Source organism: Mangifera indica, chromosome 7, assembly GCF_011075055.1.
Source record: "Mangifera indica cultivar Alphonso chromosome 7, CATAS_Mindica_2.1, whole genome shotgun sequence".
Classification (NCBI taxonomy): Eukaryota; Viridiplantae; Streptophyta; class Magnoliopsida; order Sapindales; family Anacardiaceae; genus Mangifera; species Mangifera indica.
The window spans coordinates 11,403,867-11,428,123 of NC_058143.1; the positions used below are offsets into that span (position 1 = coordinate 11,403,867).

Here is a 24,257-nt window from a genome sequence, read left to right on the forward strand (position 1 = left end):
TTATAAGGACAAATTAAGGCAAGATATTAAATGAAGATACATGATTGTATGGACAATAGCATGCAACTCAAGAAATTTATATTCAAGTTAAAAAAGTAAGAATTCATAATTGTGTGGAATACTAAATGATTTATGATGAGTTACTAGTTGTGTGCAACATGTTGATGTTATGTGTTCATCTTAAAAGTATTAGACATGTACTAATGTTGTGCAATCTTTGATACGAGAAAAATTATGCCTTTGCTATGTAATATGAGGTGATATATTATGTCATGCTATCAGATCTAAGTAATATGAGATGTTATGTTTAATGTTGTGTGATTTTTTGCATAAGGCATCGTGTTGTGTGATCTAAACGTTATCGATTTCGTGTCATTGTTGTATGAAATGTAGCAAGATATAATCAATGTTGTGTGATCTTTGGCCTAGGTATGAAGTCACTACTATATGATTCTTGGCTCACAAACTCATTTGAAAGCATGAGGGTTGTTGAATGATAATTATGAGACGCTTCATGTATACACTTATATGGAGGCATCTATAGTTGAGGGTGTCAATCGAACAATTTACTTAAAAAATTAAATTAGAACCATAATGTTTGCACGATACATATCAAACAATTTTATCACCAATATTTTCTTTTATTTAATTGAAATTCTCCCAAAGCATTGATTTTATCTTCTTTTTTTCAACGGTGACGGCTATAATTGTGGTTCTTCATCAAATTTTTTATTTTTCTCATTATTAAAATAATTAATAGAGAGTCAAATTCATTTGAATTTAAGTCTATTTTGAAATGAACTCAAGAAAAGAAATTTAATTGACTAAATTGAATAAATACTAAAATAAATGAAAACAAAAAATCAGAAATTGAGAGAGATTATGTGAGACTAACTTGACAGAATTAAGAGAGTTGAGAGATTGAAAACGTTGAAAGATTTGAGTAGTCATGTGAACAACTGAATAACATTAGTGTGGTAATTATGGGAAAATTTTAGAAAAACTAAATTAAAAAAAAAAAAAAAAAAAAACAGTGAAGCAATCATTGGCAACGACTACTCTCCAATAGTGTGTAATTGATTTTTTAATGTTTTTAATAATTTAAAAAAGCGAATTGTGTTGAACCCTAACCGTGAATCTGCAGGTTGTGTCCATTTTTAGCAGGTCATGCCGCCACCACTAATTCAATCCTCTCAACTCTTTTGCTAACCAGGAAACCATGTGTAACTCAAGATTGCATGTCAGATTCTGTTTTGAAGTGACAACAAAAAGGCTAGGTGACCAAATACAGACCTTGAAATTATTTGTTTAAAAAGGCAAATTTGTATTGACATAATGTAAAAAATAGGGGAAATATAAATAAGTGGATCAACGTTCCAAATATTTAGGGTAGTCAAAGCAGAAAACCTAAACAAAATAATGATCTTGCTTTTTTTAGTGGGGGCTGGTATGTAGGTCATGGTATGGAGGTCAGTCTATGTAGATGCATTCTTGTTTATTTTTATCATTCAGAAATTATGAGAGATGAAAGTGTCATGGACCTGGTGCCTCAATCTCACTTGCTGGTTGATGGCTTTTTCTAGCACAGTTCCCAGATTCCGCTGATAGGTGCTATTTGGTGATTTTTGTCCTCCCTACTTGTCTGCCATGACCAATTCTGCAGAATCCAGTTGTAGAGAGTTTCTGGGTATTCTGCAATGCTGGTTTTCTGCCTGCTTGCTCTTGTTGTTCATCCTCAGTTGCTGCAGTCCCTTCCTCTGCTGCTTCATATTCAAGCCATGGAGTTGCTGCTGGCTGAAGCTTTTGTTTGCCTTTGGTTTCTTGCTGCAACTTTCCTCTCCAGCTTGTTTGTTTTGCCTTCCGTCCTTGGCTGTGCTTTGCTGAATTTTCTGCGAGAAGAGATATCCCCTTGCGGCTTCCCCTGCTCTGGCTCTCTAGGAACCTGCTTTCCCCGAATGCAGCCTCTATCATATTGCGGTTTTTCCAGGGTGCTCAAGCCCCTTCTAGGCTCCCTTGTTCTCACTGGCCAGTTGCTTTCTGGACTTGGGCACAGATGTTTGTGTGTTCATTTTGCTGAACCTCTTTAGTCTTGCCTGATGCCACCTTCCTCTGTCTCCTCCTTCCTCACTGACCTCCATCAGCCACATGTTCATGCTTGCTAGATTCCTCTAGTCTTCCTTGCGGCCTTTTTGGTTAAAGTCAAACTCTGTTGTTAAGCTGAATCCTGATGTGGTTCCGAGCCTGCTGAGCAATGCTCAATATCCCCTCCTGTTTGTATTATGATGTAGATAATTTTTGTATAGCTTTAGTTTGGTGGGCTGGCTTGCTTTTTTTTACTGGCGTTACTATTAGTTGTAGGGTGGCTTGCTTTTTATTACTGACGTTACAATTGGATGTAGGTCATTTTCTTGAATCCTATCATTGTTGGTATTTTGATAGGTTTCTAAGAAAAGTTGATCCTTACTCTGGTTAGGTAGTCTCGTCTGTCCTTAGTTTTTCTTCTACCATCCTGCCCATTTTGGGGAAGAGAATTTAGGGTGTTCTCGATTCTCTTTTAACTTCATTGTTTCTTTGTTCAATATATTATTTTAATTATACATATGCACACACACACAGAAATATGCAAATTAAAGTAGTACTCTTCACTCATAATTTATTACATAAAAAAAAAAAGAATCTTAATTCATACAAACACCATATATGAAAAGCTTGAAATTCTATAGACACACATGCAAGATATTATAATGAGGAGAGGCAGAGGGGAGTTTAATAATCTGATTATAGTCAAGATTTAGACACCGAAATATACAAGAGAGAGAGAGGGAGAGGGAATTAAGCTGTGGTGCTTAATTATCATTACTGTATATGATTGCTAGTTAATTAAGTTGATTAAAAAAATGATTAAGATTCTTCTTCTTCTTCTTCACTTGTGCTCGTTCAGGAAGTGCTTCTCTTTCTTCATTACCATCATCAGCAGGTGCAGTGGAAAACTGATCAAATTGGTTGAAAGAAAGGAGGCCAGCAGCCATGAGATTTTCCCATTTAATGGAATTACTATTTTGAGTATTATTTGTTGTTGTTGTTGTTGTTGTGCAACCATCAAGTCCAATGTGGGTGACATGCTTCACATCTGTTGGAAACCCTATTTCTATCTCTTTCTCTACCTCTTCCATCTCTTCTTCCTTGTACACTACAACATCAATCAATCATCAACATTCTAATTATTTAGTAACATTGTAATACCGAAATAATAAGACCACACAAATAAATAATTAGGATATTAAAATTTTTTTCATAAAAAGTGAGCATTTATACAAAAATATAACACATTTGGATGTTTAAATATTGATACCACAACAATGGTTGAGTCTCAAAAATAACCCTGTGTTATTGTTGGACACGTGACTCCCTGACTTTGCAACTGTTTATCCATAAACCAATTTTTGCAATCAACATCTAAAAATCAAATTACACAAAACCCAAACATGGATTGTTGAGGGCAGGTGAGTTTTTTTTTCCAGTTGATGGCATGATTCATGGATTGTTGATGATGGATGTGTTATTTTGTTAAATTTAGGGTTTGGAAATGAAAATCAGGCAAAAACAAGTTGGCGAGGTCTCCAAGCTTTGGCGACATCGCCAAGGGTTTAAGACCTTGCCAACCCTAACTAGAAGACAATAGTAATTTAGACATCATACTATCTTTGTGATATAAATATTTAATATATAAAAAGTGCACTAAATTTTTATTAATGGCCCAAATAATGGCAAAACTTTCAATTTTCCTAAATAATTTGTAGAAATTATCTGTACAAATTAAGATTACAACTTATGGTTGAATAACATCATTATTTATTTTTTTTTCTCATTTTGAAATCACCAATCAGATACTACCATCTCTCTGTTCTTACAAACAAGTTTATATAATTTATTTATACAAATAATATCTTTGGTATCAAAATAATGGATAAGGAGAAATTAAGAATTTCCAAAGTTGAAATAAAATAATAATTACTATTATAAGAAAATCATTAAGTTCGAGGTTTACCAAACAATTGAGAGAAGTTTTTGAAGCTCTTACAGAGCCTATGGAAACCAGTAGATAAATCAGGCTTTGAATTGGACAGAAACCTGAATGAACTACTCTTCATGCTTTCACTTGATAGACTTTCTTCATCTTCATCCCGGTTCTCTGCACAAAATATCCAAACCAAAAACCAAATAATTAAACCTTTCTTGATTCTAAGATTTTTGAAAACTATTTTTGCAAACATTTCAACTAAGCTCATGTTCTAAGATTTTTACATTTTCATTTGTTTCATAAACCAAAACAAACAAAAATCTGTGTTTAAATTCTAAATTTAACAACCAGAAAACGAAAGAGATGAAGATGATCAGACTTATTGCATTGGAAGTGTTCTTAATCTCTGCAGCAGCTGGCTTTGACCACGACGATCTCCGCTGCGGTGGCTGCCGCTGAACAGCCACCGCAACGCTGGATTCAGAAACACACCCAACAGAAAAAGGAAGCAAGACAAATCTCTCCATTCTATCCCTCATCATAATTCCTCCTTCAACTCCCCCAACTCAAAATTCTATGAAAATAAACCAAAAGCCTTTTTTGTAATAAGCCTATAGCTTTGCTCTCAAGTTATAATAATTTTTTGTACGTACTAGAAGTCAAGCTTCACATGATCAATGTTTGTTTGGTAGAGGGGAGAATTCTATAAACAAAGTGAAGAAAAGAGAAGGAAAATACACCAACTGATAGGTAAAGTTGGACGTGTGATGAAGAACTAATTGAATAACTTTGAATGGAGAATTCAGTTTAACCAAATTTGATAACAGTTTCTAAGAGACATGCAATCAGACAATTATTATAAATAAGCTAGGTGGAGTTGATAATTTTTTGCATTAATTTGTATGTTTCCTATTTAAGATTTCTACAGTGGTCTCCCACCTTCACTTGCCTCTCTTATACAATAAGCCACCATTTCTTTTTCTTTTTTATCTTTTGGGATTTTTGTTGGGTTTTGTTTTTGGGCAAAAATCAGGGAGACCCTTGAAATTTTGTTGGTTACTCTTTTTACCCTAAGGGTTCCATGTATCAACAAATATGTGTTGGTTCTACCTAATTCTGATTTCCAATGCAAGATTCTCTATTTATAAGAACAGTAAAATTATATGTACCCACTTTAAGTGCATATTTGATATGTGTTATTGAATAATGGAGTGACTTTAAATTAAAAATAAAGTAATATTCAATCATATATGACATATTATATGTATACTCAAAAGTGAGTACTCATAACATTGCTCTTACAATAATATTATAATAAAACTAAGATCTTAACTTTATGATATATTGGTTAAGAAATATCATTTGAATCATAGAATAAAAACTAAAATTAATGATCATATAATTTGTCATTTAATTTGAAATTAGAATAAAAGACAAAAATGAGATGAGAACGAAGGGGGTGTCATTGTTTGTTTTGATACCAAAAAGGGTTATTGTAAAAGCTTTTGTCTTTGTTTTTCAGAATTGTTTTATTACTTAATTTGAACTCCACCATTTGGAGTCGTGTATCCAAAGCAAATCACACATTCTAGTGAAAGTATAAGCACTCCTGGTGATGGAGACCAAATTGAACCTTTCTTGATTCCAAAGAAGTAGAATCATAATTTATGGTTGAATTCAGAAGATAGATTTGTTGGAGAAAAAGATGTTCTTATAATTGGATTTGGGATTTGGGATTTTAATTAGAAGAATAATTATGATTATGTAGCTAGTATGACCAAAGTGGAACTCAACTTCTCTCAATTTGTAGTATTTTAATTCCTTCTACCTTTTCAATTGAAGTTTTAATATATGTTAAAGGGTTGTTTGCGATTTAATCATGAAGGTTTTGGAGAGGCCAACACTTTTATCTGGTTAGGTAATGATCAATATTACTTTTATATAGAAATTAATTTTCTTTGAAGGGCATAATATACTTTTTTTTTCCATATTTTTTTTTTAAAACAAGGAATTTTATCTAAGCTGAACAATCCCTTAATCAAACCAATCACATTGAAAAGTTAAAACTCTGGGTCCAGTGATCGACCCACAACCACTAAATATTGTCAAAAAAAATTTAAATTTATGTTCTCTTATTCATAAAACTCTTTTATTGTTAGTTAAACTACCCCTTTGGGGGTGGTTCAAATGATAAAATGATTATTTTGATAATACATTTTTTATTATTTACATTACTTTGTTTAATTTGTAAGTAAAAAAATATTTCAATAATTTTTTATTACTAATAGAGATATGACAAGTAAAATAAAAAATAATATTATTACCAATTTCACCTGATTAAGTATTAAAAAATTATCTAAGTAATTTTAATTTTGTTATATTTTATTTTTACTTAATAATTTTTTAAGTAAAAATATCCTTATTTTTAATTAACATAACAAATGATGTGAAAAATAATTTAAAATAATTATATCCAAGCTCATTTAACTAAAATAACACTTTAGTAATATTTTATTATATCCAACCAAATACAATAATTATTTATATTTATTAATTTTGATCAAATATAATATTACTTTATACTTAATAATTTTTAAAATAATTTATTTTTGTAATAATTTTTCATTCATTACCTTTAACTAAAAGCAAACTTGGTTTTTCTTTTTTTTTGTTTTAATGTCTTATTCATTTCTAACATGTAAATAAGACAACAGGGGAATTTTAGACCTTTTTAATGGAAAATGTCATCTGATTAGACTACAATGTCCATATCTCACGATACCTTAAGTTAAATGAATAGACTTCAAACCTTAAGGGAAAAAAGTGCAAATAACCTCATATTGAGATAAAAAGGCTGAAGACACTATTTCCCACTTAAGGTACAATGAAATCTCAAAGTGACCTCTTCCAACTTTTAAAAACCTAAACACTCATCCATAAGTAAAATTCTATTAAAAACCTCAATTAAAGTTAAAGGTAAAATCATCATTTAACAAAAAAATTTAAAAAACATACATAAGTTTTAAAAACTAACAACTTCACCATTAACTAAAGTTTTCAAACTTTAAAAACTAGCATCCCCCCCCAACTCAGGCTTTTCTTTTCTTAACTCGAACCATCAGCTCCGATAAACAACGACCTATCTTTCTTCCTCTCAACAAAGTCTTTTCCTCTGATGACCTTGGATGATGTATGAATCAAAAAATTTAGACATTCTTTATCTGGGTCGAAAAATTCAAACAAAGAAGCCCTTCATCTGGATGACAAAGGTGTCGTCTAGATGACGATGACACCTTGGTCTCATCATCGTTTGGAAAGATAACTCATCCGAACGACGACAAAGGGTTCCTTCATTTGGATTTTTCGATCCAAACAAAGGATGCCTGGATTTTTAGATCCAAACGTCATTCGAAGTCGTTGGAGGAAGAGGCTTCACAGAGAGGAAGAAAGCCCTAAGTTTGGGGGCAAAATGCTACTTTTTAAAGTTTAAAAACTTTAAATGGGGATGAAGTTAATAGTTTTTTAAACTTTGGGGACAAATATATGAATTTTACGTTTATTAAATTTGTTGTTACATGACAATTTTGTTCGTAACTTTAACTGAGTTTTAAAAAAAAAAAAATTGCTCATAGATGGTTATTTAGGTTTCAAAATTTAGGAGAAGTCATTTTGAGATTTCACCATATCTCAGGTGGGACCAATTCTTTTAGCCAGATAAAAATGATTCATATTAGTACAAGATAAAAGACATTAACTCATAGAAACTATTAACTTAAATTGGCAATGTGCATTACGATATTGTTGATTTTCAAGTTATATTTATTTTTGTATAATTATATTTTGTTCTTCATTGATCTGTAAAACTCATAACCTATGTATCATAAAAAATCACAAAAAATCACTTTTAATTGTGATTTTTTATGGAAAAAAAAAAAAGAAAATTTATTGATTAAGCAAAAATAAAATAACATAAAATAAAGGCTACAATTTTTTTTTTTTTTTTGGGATAATGGGTGTTCCGAAAGCTACATTCAGTGGAGTAATCAATTCCCACTTGTAGATTATAAAATTATTATTCTGTGTGCTTAATTAATTGTTAATCTCTCACCAAATCCATGATGTTGCTGCTGCTCAAGATTTCTAAAATAATTAAATAATTTAGGATTATAATGATATATTTCAAGTTTATTAAAATTAGGGATAATATTATAACTTTTTTTATTTATTTTGAAGATCCATAAGTACTAGACTTTCATTAATGGTTTAATAATTTTCTATTTAAAAAGCCTTTGATAATTTTTATCAGTGAGGTATTTTATAATTTTTGAAAATTTGATGAGTGGATGAAATTAACTCCCTAACATGGTTATATGGATTCACATATGTGATTAACTCATGGACTCAAGTTTGCTTAGACGCATCATCTATCAAGTCTTCATGTAGAGCTTGATCGCAAGGAGGTAATTGACACCATTCTTAGTAAGGACTTCATCCTTGGTCCTAATGCTAGTCTTGTTATTAGCATATAGAACATGTTTTTTTTTAATTAGAATATAAACTTTTTTTATTCTATCCGAAAAGCAAATTATATTACTAATTGGATTACGAAAAATAGTCTTATTTCTGTAAATATTTTTTTTATGTTTTTTTAAGCTCCTCCTGCGTTTCAAGAGATCTTAGAAAGTGATTTTACAAAAGTTTTAACTCCCTCGTAATTTATTTTCTTTTTTTAATTTTGGGCTCTGCCCTTGTTTTACCCAAAAAAAGGGCATTAACTCATGAAGAATCAGGATATTTTCGTAATTTCAATAAAATAAAGAAATATTAATAATTGATAATTATACAGATTGGTGAGCTTGTGATTACATTAACAAACAAGAAACAATGAAAATATATGACAAGTGGATAAATAGACACCTTCAACATCCCAATCTCTTAATAAGATTCAGAGTAAGAATATATCTCAATATCCTGTGAATGTGATCTATCTCCCATGACAAAACATGGGACTTATTTTTTTACCTGGATCCAAGATTCACCAGGGTGTTTCTTTAACCTTCTCTGTTTAATCCAATTCAAGTTTTCCACCTCTTCCCACCAATTTTCACTGGCAAAAGCGTTTGATACCAAAACATAAGGACTTGAACTATATGGTTCAATTTGAAGTAAATTTTTTATGAAATCGACTACCCTATGGCTATGTTTTTGTGTTGTCAAGAAGAAGATAAAAAATGACCTCTAAACTCAGATAAATAGGAGAGATTGTTCTAGTAAATGAAGTATGCAACTATCGTATCTATAAAGATCAACCATTCAAGTGAAATAAAATGTTCAAAACTAGGATTAATGCCATTAACTTCTTTCATCAAAATGAATTATTTGCGACATTCTTTTAGTAGGCTATTCCCACCTTGATCGTGTGTCCGAAAAGTTGAACAGCTTCCCTTCCTTGTCCCTGAAAAGCACAGCCAGATTTCATTGATGTCCACTAAACCACATTCGGATTCTCAGTTTGCTTGAAAATCATCCAAGCTTCAGCTAAGCTTCCACTTTAGCATAAATGTCAATTAGGGAGGAACTAAAACGAGCAACAATTTTGTGTTTGGCTTTCTTAATATGGGCATGGATATGTCAACCAACCTCCAAAATCCCAGCATTAACACAAGCCAGCACGGTATGTGAGGCTTTTTGTTAGATGCTTCGGGGAATTCATTGGGGCCAAAACATGTGGCTCCAAGACAAGCCCGTTTCATTTTATGAGGTTGGTTTGTTAGTTTTATGATGCAAACTGAATTAAATGAGAAAAACGTGAAGACAGATAGCAAATTAACCGAAAGAAAATTCCCAAATAAGAAAAAAGAAGAGAAAATAGAAATAGTGATTTAGAAGAATTATCAACAAATTTTATTATTGGGTTACTAGGGATGATAATTTAACCTTCTAAAGTGGATTCCTAGATTGTCTCTCTCCGAATGAAGAGAGAATTCCTTGATTGAAACTGAGATGGAGGTAAGAATAAAAATATCCTTAGTTCATTCTCTCTTTGATCTGTCTCTTCTTTTACATGTCTCTTTGATCTGTCTCTTCTTTTACATGTCTCATAAACCCTTAAAAATTTAGAATTATTACAAATATGTATTAATAACTTATAATTATTCTATTATTTCTTTGAGGGGATAGAGAGGGTTACGATAGGGGACATAGATTTCTTATTATCCCTATATCAGGTCACGACAAAAACAGGAAAAGGTTTTTCTTATAAGAATGAGAATGAAAATTAGGGTATTTGACCCTCTCCAACTAGTTGCCATCCTTATGGTTACACTATTTAAGGGATAGAGCGCACTGCACGTTGTTGTCGACTATCTCTCTTTGTATAGCCGTTTCCATGCTCTTCTTACCTCTTTTACTTATTCTGAAGATGCTATAATGTTCATTAATATGGTTTGTCACCTTCATGAAATACCCAAAGCAATAGTTTCTAACAGTGATCCGGTATTCACGAGTGATTTTGGCCTGAACTGTTTCGTCTTAGCCACCAAACTCCAATTTAGCAATTCTTATCACACAAAAACAAATGGCCAATCAAAGGTGAAAATTTGAGGATTGGAACAATATTTACAGTGCTTTGCAAGGGACAATCCCACCCATTGGGTCTAATTTCTACCTTGGGCAAAACACTCATATATCACTTAGTATCACTCTTTGTTTCAAATCATGTTCAGTCGTATATCCTTTTGAGTTAGACAGTACCATTATTGAGGTCATCGAGCAACAATTCCTTCAATGAGATGTCATCTTGCGCAACTTAAGTCTCACTTGAAATCGTGTGAAACATATGGCAAACAACCAACGACATGAATTACAATTTGCCGTAAGTGATTTAGTTTTGGTCAAACTACAACCATATCGACAATCTTTCTTGGCCCAACACCATATTGCAACCTAAATCATCATCACCATGGACATTTTTCTCATCGTGGTCAAACTCGGGTCAATTGCTTACAAACTCACCTAGCCACTTCCAAGATTCATCTAGTATTTCATGTTTCAATCCTCCGACCATTTCGTCGAGATTTGCAACTTTACTAGACTAATTTTGTCCACTGGCTATCTTACACACCCATATCATCAAACAAAATGCTCAAGACATCATTCAACTACTTATGCAATTGGAGAGATTACCCTTGGAAGATGTTTCATGGATTACCTTAGACGACTTTTGCTGCACATACTGAAACTTTCACCTTGAGAACAAGATAGTGTTGGAAGGTGTTAGGAATGATACAAGAGAAAGGCCCATCGAAGCAGAACAACTACAACAGTCCAGCCAAATGCGTCAACCTTCCACGTTGAACAAAGATACATGCGAATGACAGAAAAACCATTCGAGCATGAGGAGGATGTGAAAGTAGGGATGAGAGAACAACAAATTCAATTGTACAAAACATGCTAGTGAATGCAAAATGTTACGAGCATGGCAGCATCGCCCAAAAGCAGTCGACGTGCAACCTCAATTTTCGCAATGTCCAGCCCACATCAAATATGCAAAAGGCAACCCAAATCTAGCCAAGGCCCAGAAAGTGAGATTTTTATCGGGAAGAGTCCAGACAAGTTGGCTGTGGGACTAATATTTTGAATTCACAATGATATGCCCAGAGTTTTCCTAAATGACTTGATCTCTATATGCACAATGGGCAGTCTAGGCACCTTTGCAATTTTTCCAAGGAATGTTCCAGGTCATACTTGGATTTTGTTATACAGTGTAGGGTCTAGAGTTTCCAAGATATTTTAGGGGGCATGTATCTAGATTTTTACTTGTAGATATTTTCACTGGCTCGTGCCTATAAATTCCCCCGTTTGTGCAACATTTGTAACACGTAACATAGAACAAGTCATAAGTAACACAATTCATATTTTCCAGCATTCTCTCTCACAGCTCTGTGCTCACTTATGCTATGTGCACTTTGTGTGTGATTTCCCCTCACATTCTTCTCCAGCCTTTACACTATCATTTCTGCTGCGCGCCTAGGATGGAAAAGGTTGACATAGCTACGGGTTGGAGTTAAGTTTCGCATAAGAGCGTTACAAGAGCGATCAACCCATAACAAAAAGGATAGGGTTGGTTATTGTGTGAGGAGCCACTTGCCTTTTACCCATTGTGAAATTGTAATCATCAAACTCTCCATACATGTACCCTTGCTAGAATGGATAGGCATAGAGAATTATCATTTATTTCACTTTGTTCTGAAGTGCATCTCCGAGTTGCATTGAAAAACTTTTTGGAATTAATGTCTTGGATAGCCGTATAAATTTGAGGAGAGAATGAAGCTACAAAGTGACTTTCTTACGTAAATTATAATATGTGTATCAAAGGATTGAACCTAAGTCTTAAACCTAAAAATTCTTATGTTCCATCAGTTTTGTTAACTTTTATTTCCTTCTACAAGAGCGAGTATTTATAATAAATACTAAGTTTCTTTCTTTTATACACTTAATAGAAATAAATATATTTGCTTAATGTTAAATCAAAGCCTTAAGCGAGAAAATGAGATTGTTTTTTAAGAATTCATATGATTTAGAATCTCTATCAATTTGTCTGGGAATCTTCACTTAAATCACATATTATGAACAAAAACAAAATGAAGTTTTAAAAAAAGAAAACATCTGAGTTATAATTTCTTATGCTAATTATACAAAAGAATAAGAGAAAGTTTTCTGGTGTTTAACCAATTAGTATAAAGACCCATTTAGATTTTGTGACTAGAAAATAGGAAAATGAAAAAAAAAGAAAAAAAAGTGAGGGAAAATTTCAAGCGCTTAGTTGCCCTTAAAGAATCAGGTTAACCTACAAGAATTGGTCACTCTTCTAGGGGAGGATAGAAATATGAAGACAAGGAAAAGCCAAGGAAGAGCAAGCCTCCAATTGTAGCAACTGTGCGCTGCGAGATCTTTGATGCTAGCATGCTTCCTCCCACCACTGCCAATGATGTACAGATTGTGTGTCCGATCATGGCACCTACTGCCACTCCAACGGCATTTTTATGTGTTGCCAACTGCAAAAACAGAATATATATTGATGCGTATGATATCAGATTATGGTCCAAACACAATAAAAAGCAGACATATGAAGAACCTGTCTCAATCTTGGGGTATCAAGCTCTATCTTAAAGTGTAATGTCTAATGGACTAATAGGTTAAGTGGGAAAAATGTTTGGATTTATATTAGAATATTAGCTATATATGTCGGCTACATCATAGCAGACAGCAAGTTACACAGATGATAAGTCAATTTAAGGAGTAGAGAGTTACATCAAATTAGGGAAAGTATTTACTTACAGCAATTGTTGCTATTTGGCTCCGATCTCCCCACTCGGCTAAAAACGTCAAAATGAATGACTGCAGTAAAAACAGATGCTTGGTTGAGATTATTAACAGAAGACTAAATTTGAAAATATTTAAGAATGCTGCAAGCAGTATAATTGAAACATTTCACAGGTAAAAGCAAAAACAAATCATGAACAATTTGAAAAGGTTGAATTTCATGCATCAGAAAGTTGATTCCAGAACCTACCTCCAAAAAGATTGGTGTACAAAATCTGGTAAAGAAGCGGCGGATGGTTGATTTCCCCTGCCCACCCTCAAGCTTTTCTTCCACCTGAATTGATGAATGAGAAGAAGAGCATTGGAAGTGAAAATAATATAAACTCTAAAAGATAAAAATCAAATAGCTAAATGACAGAACTTGTGAAACATCTTTATTCCTTTAAAAAAAAAAAAAAAGAAAAGAAACAGCAGGGTCAACGGTCAAAAAATAACATATATGATGGACAATTTTGAGACTTCTGCATGAAGAAAAAATGCAAACATACTTCTTCCATTTCCTTTTTCTGACTTGATTTTGGATCTGATCTCCAAGCTATGTAAAGTAACCGCAACCCAAAAAATGCATAAAGAACTGCATACAAAAAGGAACACAATGCATGGATTATGTTAACTTTATTAATGCTGAAGCATCTCACATTATCCAACAAGATAGAAATGAAATAGGATGAAACACTATAAATACAAAATGCAACAAAAGATAGAAAAATCTCAAATTCAGACGTGACAAGAAAAATTCAGTTCCATCATTGATATGCATTTTCAATTGAGTTCACTGTGGTAACAGAACTGAACCATCCTTGGGACAAAATAATAAAACCAAAATGCAATTCATTAAGAACTAGTTGTTTTACATGACTAGCTGAAATTGTCTATGGCCGCAAAATTTACTGTTCCTTATAAGGCATCCAGCACTCTTTCCAATTAAGTCTTGAAGTTGTTATATTGATTTTCAATGTGTCAATAAAACTAGATTTACCCAAATGCAAGGAGAACAGTAAAAACTCCTATAACAGTGAAAGACAATAAAGCCAAAATATAAAACTATGCATGACAAATATATGCAGATGAACAACAAAGAAAGGGCTAAGAAATGAGAAAGAAAACAAAAAGAACTAGAGGTAACTGGGTAAAAGAGGCAAGGGAGAGGAGTAAAAAGAAAGATAACCTGTAGCTGCTCTATTGGTATGCTTCCTTGATATCAAATTTGGCACAATCCTACCAAGTCCAGTAGAAAGCACCTAATTGACACATACGACAACTTTACTTGATTAACATCAAGTATAAGAGAAAGAGCACTTGATAGAGCTTCAGTGTTGTTAGAACCAATTCATCAGAATACATTGCATTATCAGAAACAACAATGAAAAAAGCCACAGAAGGGAGTGCACAATACTTTAAGCAAACAAGGAATAGCAACTTACAGTCATAACAATCAGGGCAGTAAGAGCACCTGACAAAACAGTTGACTTGGGATGACGCATCGCCATCAGAGCTGCTATTATAAAAGTTTCATCTCCGATCTAGTAGTATTTTTGTCAGCCAACCAAAACATTCATTAGATAAAGATATAGCAAACAGAATTTAAATAAATTTTTTATCTTTTTTCCCATGAGACGTATGGCTATTGAATGAAAAAAATTGGTCACACCATGACATTATTCATTGGATCAACAAGAATTCAATAAATAACTTATCATCAAATTACAAATCAACAAACCTCGCTGACAAGAATCATTGAAAAACTTGCAACAAAAGCATCAAATACTCCAAGACCAGAGTTGAGATTATAACCAATTGCAGTAATATCAGTGTCAAGGTTTGTTCTGATAATCTGCAAAACCATAACAAAATAAATATACTACTCTTTGCCTTAAATGAACAGAGTTTGTAAAATTTTCTTCATCAAACGTAATAATTAGACCAGACCTCTAGTGGGATCAGTATAATCTATCCAAAGTTCAAAATTAAATTTGTTTCCCTATTTTCTCATAAGTTTTCTCAGCTACCAAACAAAAAATAACAAGCTTAAATTTTCATTCACCTTCCGGAAGTTTTATACCAAACTTAAGGCTCTTCCTCTAATTAGATCAATCTTCTAAAAGGTCGACTCAAATGTTTACAAAGGTTCAAATTTCTCTCTCTCCCACTCCCTGTTTTCTCTCAAATTTTCTCGGCAACCAAACAAGTAACAAACAACAAACTTAACTCACCATGCCACGGCGGCCCAGATCTTTAATTGACCGACCTAAATCTTCATCCTCCCTATCAACAAAGGCCGCCTGCGAAACCACAACACATTAAAACAAAACAATTCAAAACAAAACACACACTCATGAACAAAAATAACAATTAAAAAACAACAAAAAAACCTGAGCAAAGATCGGAGACAGAGCCAAAACAGCGAAAAGGGCTACCAAAATGGGGCGTTTTGAACGGTTTGAACACAAACCCATGTCGGAAAACAAAGAAGAAAGCGAGATTCTCTCGCACGGCGTGTTTGGTTGGCAAGAAAACTGGTGGGAAAGTTGGGATCTAATGGAATTAAATCTGGCGGAAAAACTGAAAGGACACAAAAGTCAGAGAGATCCTGCTGAGAACTGCAAAGAAAGCCGTGAGAAAGAAAAAGTTGGACATAATGGAGGATTGAAGATTAAACTATTACAGTGAAATGCTTTAGTGGAGTTTAAGGAAAATGGTTCGATATAAAATTTAAATATAATTTTTATTTTTAAAAATGTTTTAAAAAAATATCCTTTAAAACGTTTTCGAAACGTTTTGTTGAATATATTTCTGAAATTTGTTGTTAATGGTAAAAACTTTGCTCCATTCGTTGTCATGATTTTGAATATATTATTAAAATATAATTGGCCAAAACTCTTATACCTACTGAAAATTCACGTTTTAAATTTTAAAAATTTAAATATTTATTTGTCATTCACCTCTTATTAAAACTTATTATTAATTATAAAGATAAAAAATTAAAATTTTATTTTATTCCCTATTTAATTTAAAAAATTAATAATTTTTCTTACTCAAAAATTTGAAAAATTAGTTTTTCTCTCCTCAGGGTTCATTCATTCTCCTTCCTTCTCTGACAACAATTGCCCAACCAACCTTCTATCTGCTGATACTCCCTATTACATCTTAGATGAAGATGTAACGAATCAAAGCAACTTTGACAAAGATTTGTCGCAAGATAGATGGTCATGTTTCATCTGAATCCATCACGCGACGAATCTTGACCACTTCAATTTGGCCACAAATGCGACGGGAATGCTCGAGAGACATTTGTGTTGGCTAACATTTATTGCACAATAGATCTAGACAAAGCACAATGATCCATCATATTCGTGGCCGCATCTTCATTTAGGATGCAAGAGGGAGCATCGACATATGGGAGATTGATCGGAAAACGATTACCAGGGAAGGAAGGGGAAGCAATGAAACCCTAGGAGAAAAAAGATAAACTTTCAAACTTTTAGATAAGAGAAAAATGGTTAGTTTTTTAAATTAAAAAAAAAAAAGATAAAATTTTAGTTTTTTAATACTATTAATTGACATTTTTACTATTATAATTAACAACAAGTCTTAAAAAAAATTAAATAATAAGTGGATATTTAAATTTTTGAAACCTTACGAATAAAAGTTAAAAAATGAGTCAAACCTTAAGTGGGAATAAGTCTTTTGGCCAATATAATTTGAAGTTTGGAGTAGTAGATTCTTAATCAAATTTTCCTATTACAAACAGAAGCTTATTTTTGAGGGTTGAAACGTAAAATATAATATTTAGAATAAACTCTTTTTAAACTTAATGAAAATATAAAAAAGGCAAATTATTCTCTAAATTTGAGTTGACTCTGAGGTAACGAGAAGAAAAGGGCAATCTTCCTTTGAAGGGCATGGTTAAAATATAGCCATTCCTTGAACAGTTTAAGGAAAGATGATGTGGGGGGAGATATTGATAGCTTTCCATATATATGGATCCTAACGATATTTTCCAAATGAACATTCACTCTTCTTGCATGTGGAATGGTAGGTGGGTTGAGAATTTAATTCATTAACTTTACAAGCCCTCAACTTTTTCATAACTAATAGAAAATTAAAAAAATTATATTTAATGGCCCTACATTGACTATGAATAAAGTATTAACATCATTTTGCCTTTTTTTTTCTCACGTTTTACCAAAATATCCTTGTTTTTTTTTCATTTAGTTCGAATGGTAAAATTGTTAAAATTTGAAATCTTTTTGTTTTTGTTGTGCCCTAAAGTCTACAAAATTTTTTTTTTTCACATTTAAGGGTGCGTTAGGTTGATGAGGATTAAAAATTACTCTGTTAATTTATATTTTATTATTTATATTATTTTTATTTAGTTTATAAGTAATAAAAGATTTCGATAATCTTCTATTATTAATGATAATGTAATAAGTAATATAAGAGGTAATCTAATTATCAGTTCTACCTTAGATATTAAAAAATTATTAAGGCAATCTTCATTTTATTATAATATATAATTATTTATTAATTTTTTAGGGCAAAAATAATTGTATTTTCAATTAATATAACAAATAACATAAAAAATATTTTAGAATAATTATACCTAAAGGTATTTAAGTAAAATAATATACTAATATTATTTTATTACCTCTAACCAAATACAATAATTATTTTTACTTAACTATTTTTACCAAACATAGTAATAATTTATACCCGATAATCTTTAAAGCAATTTATCTTTAAAGTAATCTTTCAATTTTAGTAATAAAACATTCCCAGAATCAAACACCCCCTAAGAAATAGATTTCTTTTCAATAAAATTACATACACTATTTTATATATAAAATATTATATATCATTATATAATTATATATTATTTTATTTTTAATTTAAAAATTTTCAATCATATAATAATATATTATTATTTATACCTAAAATTATGTACATTATTTGTACACACAGTACTACTCTTTGGTTTTTATGTTTCATGTCTAGAATTTGAGGTCTGGTTTCAGTTACATATCAAACAAATTTTAGACATAATTTTCTTAAAAAATTTAACAACATATGAAAAAGTTTAGAAAAGACTATTTTTCTAAATGGCACAACAGTAATGAAATTAAAAAATATAATAAATAATAAATAATAAGCTAATTAAGTTTGATGTAAAATGAATTATAGAAAAAAACTTAATGGGATAACAAAATAATTACAGATCTATCAATTAATCATACTCTTTTCCCATATTTGACTAATTAGTTAAAAAAACATGAAAACAAGAAAAAAAATCTTAGCAAAATGGGGATTTGGGTTGAATATGACCAACATATGTTTTGTCTATTTGACCGAATGAGAATTCTCGACACTTTTTAGACATGTAGGGGATCTTTGTCATTTTACTAATTATAATATTTTATATTGTCTAATGAAATGTCGGTTCAGGAAAATTACAAAGATCCCTTTTTTAACTAAATGTGTCTAATATATCGATTGATGATTTGGCTAAATCCGATTGAAACCCAAAGCATTAGTTAGATGAGTAGAACTTACATTGGTTGAATTTGGTCGAAATTCCCACTCATCATATGGGCATAATCTATGTTAGTCGAACATGGGTGAAACCCTATTTGACCAAAAATGCTTCTCCACTTATTAATTAAAAAAAGGAAATAGGTTTAGTCAATTGTTAAATCTATAAGGCCAAAGGTCTTATTCCCACCAAGGTTTGATATATTTCTAAATATTTACCGGTCAACGTTAAAAATCCTAAAATCTCATTCATAAGTTGTTAAAATTAATTAAATATATTAGTCTTAGAGGAAAAATAGTCATTTAACTAATAATTTAAAAAAATATATAAAAATTTATATCATTTTTCTCTTTAAACTCTAAAAACTAACAAATTTTCTAAGGATTACATTTTGAAAAGTTGCATTGTCCTCCTAGGGTTTCAATTTTTTAGCAAAACTTCTCTCTTTCTAGCAACTAGCACCCTCTAACCCTCTCTCTCCACTCTTTCAAACTCATTTTTGCCAGAGAAAACTAGTTTTCATCTAAATGAAGATGAATTGTCTTCGCTGGAGAAGATTAACCTTTTTCTGAATAGAGATGAATTGATGAAGACAAACATCTTCATTGATTCATTTGGACGAATCATGTCGGGAGAGACGATTTTCAAGTTATCGGAGAAGGAGAAACATTGCCAGGAAGGATAAAGAGCGTAAAAGAAGCTGACTATTCACCAAAAAATTGTTTTGAAAAATTGAATCTCTAGGAAGTGGATGCAATTTTTCAAAATTTAATCATCTAAGAAATTTATTAGTTTTTTGGGTTTAAAGGAAAATTGATATAAATTTTTATATTTTAAAAAATTAGTGATTAAATTATGATTTTACCCAAAAAAATAATGGATTTTGCTAACTTTAACAAGTTATCGGGGGTTGTTGTGGGGCGCCGCGATTTGTGGGGAAAGCCTTTTGGCCAATCGATAATCAATTTGTTATGGCATTGAAATTGTTTTAATAAATCATTTTCCATCAAACATAATCAATTTTTTTTTTCTCTTTTTGACTTAATTCTCATTGTTTTCTTGTCATGCGGTCATGCCGTTGAAAAAAAAACCTCCTTAACATTTTATTAATTTTCCTAAGAAAATTTTGTGCAAATTAGGGATGACAACATAAAGGAGATTGATATCACGGCTCTGGTCCTATAAAAGATATCAATCTCCATTATCTTTTAATAAAAAAAAATTTCCTCTCCATCCCTATAGGATAAAATCTCTTCTTCGTATTCATAAGGAAAAATTTTCTCTTTATACTCTCTAAATACAATATAAATATATTAAATAATAAAATTAAAATCAACATATTATTTCAAATATCACATATATCATATGTTAACCGTATTAATATACACAACAAAACATAAATAAATTTGAAAAACATAAATAATCTAAAACTGTAAAGATATATTAGTATTTTAAACAAAGATATTAATATAAAGAGGTGGGGAGGGGGACGAAGATGAGATGGGATGGGATGGGATGGGATAGGACGGGAAGGGGACTAATGTATTTCCATCTCTAAATGCGACAATTTTTTTATCATTTTTCTAGTTTTATTGGGAAATCCTCTCTCTATTAGAGCCAAAGAGAGTCTAAGAGTCTAAATTCGGATTAAAATTCTTATCTCTAGTGCAAATTTTTTCCATTCAGCATCATTTAACAATCACCATAGTTACGTCGAAATTGCTTAAAAATCCAACTAAAAACAATGTTTTTTACACTTTTTTTTTTCTTTTTTCGGGTCATATTCCAAAATATTCAAAGTCAGATTAAATACATTTACTTGCAACTTTAAAAATATTGAAAAAAAAAATTCAATATCAATATTCATATTCATAAATCCCAAATCTCAAATTCCTGACATGAAACATAAAAACTAAATAATAAAATTATATGTACAAATAATGGTGCAAACTTATATATATACGATAATATATTATTATATGATTGAGTAATTTTAAATAAAAGAGAAAACAATATTCAATCATATGATGTCATGATAACATATCATCATTTATGCATAAATTTATATCTATTATTTGTATACATAATAATGCTCAAAACTAAAACCCAAATCTTATATGTGAAAAAAAAAATATTGCTAAGGGTATTCAAAACTGGTTAACTGAACTAATTTATCAATTTTTGAACCAAATTGAATTTTTAGTTTGGAAAAAAAATGAATTGAAACCAAAATGATTTAAAAATTAACCAATTTTAAACTAAACTGATTTTTCGATTAATCAACTTTGAATAGAATTTAGAAAAATTATCCTATTTATTATTTTTTCAATATTTTTTAAAAATATGTTCAATATTTTATTCAATTTTTTAAAACCGGTCTTTGGGTTTGGCCACTTGTTACAAAATAGAAAAACCAATTTTTTTATATTTTTGAATTGGTATCCAAATCAGTTTTTTTAATAACCTATTTTTTTATTCGGTTTTTAAAAAATTAATTCTATTTAATTGCCAAAAAATTTTCAACACCCCTAAATATTGCAACTTCATTGCACATCCAAAACAAAAAGATCTATTGTTTCAACAATTGATGCATACCCAGCTCCATCGCCATTGTTGGGTTCCAAATCTTCCTGAAGCCTCCATGCCATGCAAGAGCTTAAGAAGAATGAAGATTCAACCCTTCACAAGCCGAAGGAAGCAGTACATGCTCATTTTTGGCCCAATCTCACTTTTGGGCATAGCATCATTGAATGAACTCAATATCCACTTAAGTGATTCGATTTATTTGGCCCAAAAAAGTCTCAAAGGAAGTCCATCATAAACCAAGACGTTCGAGCCTCATTGAGAAGCTCTTTGAGTCCAAAATTGAATAATTAGTTGCTTTGGAACTAAGTGAAAAGTTGGTTAATAAAGTTAGGGAACATGGTTTCTAAGTTTAGGAAAAAAAGAACAACTTTTGTCTCCTAGCACATTAAGAGGAATGGGGTTAGTCTAAAATGAGAGGTTTAGCTTAAATTATGTAAACTACTTGCTTTTAGTTGACTTTCATAGGAAAATTTGTAGCTTTTGCTGCCACCTTTTCATATATACAAATTTGTAACTTAAATTTGTGGCCTCCCAATTGTAAGGCTTTAACTTGCATTTTGAATGAAGTTAGTGATAAAGTTTTGAAACTTTTATCTCTCTTTTTCTTTATCCAATCATCTTGGAGGAAGATTAGTAGTGAAAAACCCCAAAGTTGGTGAAATTATTCCTTTATGTCTTGGTTTTATTTTTACATCCTTAGAATCCAAAATTGAATACATTTGTGTATATTTGAAGTGTATACACTAGAGAGTTACAGAGAAATTATCAAATCTGTTGCTAATTTTTATCTTTATTTTTATTGTTTTATTTTATTCCGTTTTTATGTTGTCATAGATTAAAAGATAACTCATTGTGTTGTAAATGCATTAATATAAATTTGGTTTGAAGTGGAATTCGTTTTGACTGTCAAATTGAATGAATTGAAAAACCACCCTTTTAATTGAATAGTGAAAGCAAATTTTTCTGTATTTTGGATGATGTTACATGTGTTGATAAATATACACCAACAATTTTACTATACAAACCCTAATTTCAAAAATCAAAAGCCAAAAGCATAAACCATTAAAGCTAGACACATTGGCAAGAGTGCAACCAGATACAAGTAAAAATTCATTCTATAAAATTATGAAATTTAAAAAAAAAAAAAAAGGGTTTGAGGGGAATGTGAAGATGGAGAGATTAAAGATTAAAAAAAAAGAAAAGATGAATAAAAAGATAAAAGGTTTATATTTTTAAATTCTAAATTTTTATTTTCGAAAATGTCATCTGCTAGACAAAAAAATAAAAATGGTTACTTCTCAATTAAAAAATTAAAATAGTATTATTTATATAATTGTACAACATTTTTGTATAAACTGCATAAATCAAATGAAATTTTAAAAAGAATAGAAAATTGTGGTCAGCTTCAGAGGAGATTTATGTCATTTTGATCTACATTTTAAATAGAATTGTTATTTTGAACTTAAAATAAGGGAAAAGAACTATTTTGCACCCAATTTTTAGCCTACTCTCAAAAATATACCCCCACCTAATGAAAAATCTAAACACCCACCCATATCTAAATCACCGTTAAGTGCTCCGTTAAATATAGGGATAAAATCGTTATTTTACTATTTACGTTCCAGTTATATAATTTTATCGTATTTTCCCCTCCGATTTTAAAAATTAACTTTTACCCCATCCCTGAACTTTAAAAAGTGACTTTCACCTCCCCAAATCCCTAATTTTTTTTTTAGTTTCCCTCTAGCCACCAACGATGTGGCTAGAGGGAGATTAACGAGAGTCGTCTAAATCTGGATGACGCTCATTGACCTTAACTGGATGACAAAGTGTCGTCTAGACTGGACGATGCTTCTTCGTCCAAAGATTTGGACGATGGTTGTCATCCAGATCTGGATGACGATCGTCCTTATTGGAAGACGATCGTTGTCCAAAGGTGGTCGACCTCTAGACGAAAACTTCTCCGTTGTCACTAAAAAAAGTGGTTGCATTTAAGGGGAAAAAAGTAAATTTTTTAAAATTTAATTCAGGGAAAAATGTTAGTTTTTCAAATGAAGGGGAGGAAAATGAAATAAAATTTTAATTATTTAATATTATTAATAAAATGATGAATTTTCCCTCTAACCCTAACAGAAAATATATGGATGGGTTTAAACAGATTAAACTTTAGATACGTATTTAGATTTTTTATCAGAATAGGTATACTTTGGAGATTAGGTAAAAACTTGGGTGGGACATAGTCCTTTTCCCTAAAAATAAATAGGAGAGCAGGTACTGGACTGCATCATATGAAATATTCCCCTGGAAATATCTAAGGGCCAGTTGTAACTTGTAAGAAGCGGTCTCAGATTCTGGTATCCGGTTCGACTCTACTCCCGCTTTCTCCCGTACACGCTCAATGTACTCGCTTTCTTTATCCCCCACGTGTCCGATCAACTACTCATTTTAACTTAGATAATACCACTCAATGGCCAAAACTTGAAACCGTTTACCTTCAATAAAATTATGCGTAAGATTTTTTTTCTATATAATTTAAATATATAAATTATATATCATTTAGCTTATGTTCACATATATTATATAAAATAATTTAACAAGATCTTCCCCGTTAAGATTGATGAAAAAATATATATAAAATTTATCAATTGGATCTATTGAATTTTAAGTTTAGACTTTAAAAAAAAAATTTAGATTCGAGCCTCTAACTTAGTAATTCAAACCATATAATTTTAGTTC

The 24,257-nt window shown here is 31.1% G+C and overlaps 2 protein-coding genes across 2 annotated transcripts; both read right to left on the reverse strand.

The window, feature by feature from the left end:
* Positions 1-2,745: 2,745 nt before the first annotated feature.
* On the reverse strand, positions 2,746-4,860 carry LOC123221666 (CRIB domain-containing protein RIC4-like). The gene is made up of 3 exons (XM_044644550.1): positions 4,401-4,860; positions 4,049-4,192; positions 2,746-3,190 (listed from the first exon to the last, which is right to left on the reverse strand). The coding sequence occupies exons 1-3, from the start codon at positions 4,561-4,563 to the stop codon at positions 2,877-2,879; spliced, it is 621 nt and encodes a 206-aa protein (XP_044500485.1). The 5' UTR covers positions 4,564-4,860; the 3' UTR covers positions 2,746-2,876.
* A 7,813-nt stretch (positions 4,861-12,673) lies between these two features.
* Positions 12,674-16,099, reverse strand: LOC123220091 (GDT1-like protein 4). The gene is made up of 9 exons (XM_044642102.1): positions 15,778-16,099; positions 15,619-15,687; positions 15,126-15,239; positions 14,830-14,928; positions 14,574-14,646; positions 13,894-13,979; positions 13,596-13,679; positions 13,361-13,420; positions 12,674-13,077 (listed from the first exon to the last, which is right to left on the reverse strand). The coding sequence occupies exons 1-9, from the start codon at positions 15,859-15,861 to the stop codon at positions 12,883-12,885; spliced, it is 864 nt and encodes a 287-aa protein (XP_044498037.1). The 5' UTR covers positions 15,862-16,099; the 3' UTR covers positions 12,674-12,882.
* Positions 16,100-24,257: the final 8,158 nt, after the last annotated feature.

Bases quoted from the DNA above. Each gene is read 5' to 3' on its own strand.
- LOC123221666 (XM_044644550.1), bottom strand. From the start codon at position 4,563: ATGATGAGGGATAGAATGGAGAGATTTGTCTTGCTTCCTTTTTCTGTT. The intron at 4,193-4,400 runs GTCTGATCATCT...TATTTTGTGCAG, and splicing joins GAACACTTCCAATGCAATAA to AGAACCGGGATGAAGATGAA. The intron at 3,191-4,048 runs GTAAACCTCGAA...TTGATGTTGTAG, and splicing joins AAACTTCTCTCAATTGTTTG to TGTACAAGGAAGAAGAGATG.
- LOC123220091 (XM_044642102.1), bottom strand. From the start codon at position 15,861: ATGGGTTTGTGTTCAAACCGTTCAAAACGCCCCATTTTGGTAGCCCTT. The intron at 13,680-13,893 runs GTATGTTTGCAT...TCATCAATTCAG, and splicing joins AGAAAAAGGAAATGGAAGAA to GTGGAAGAAAAGCTTGAGGG. The intron at 13,078-13,360 runs GTAAGTAAATAC...CTGTTTTTGCAG, and splicing joins GCCAAATAGCAACAATTGCT to TTGGCAACACATAAAAATGC.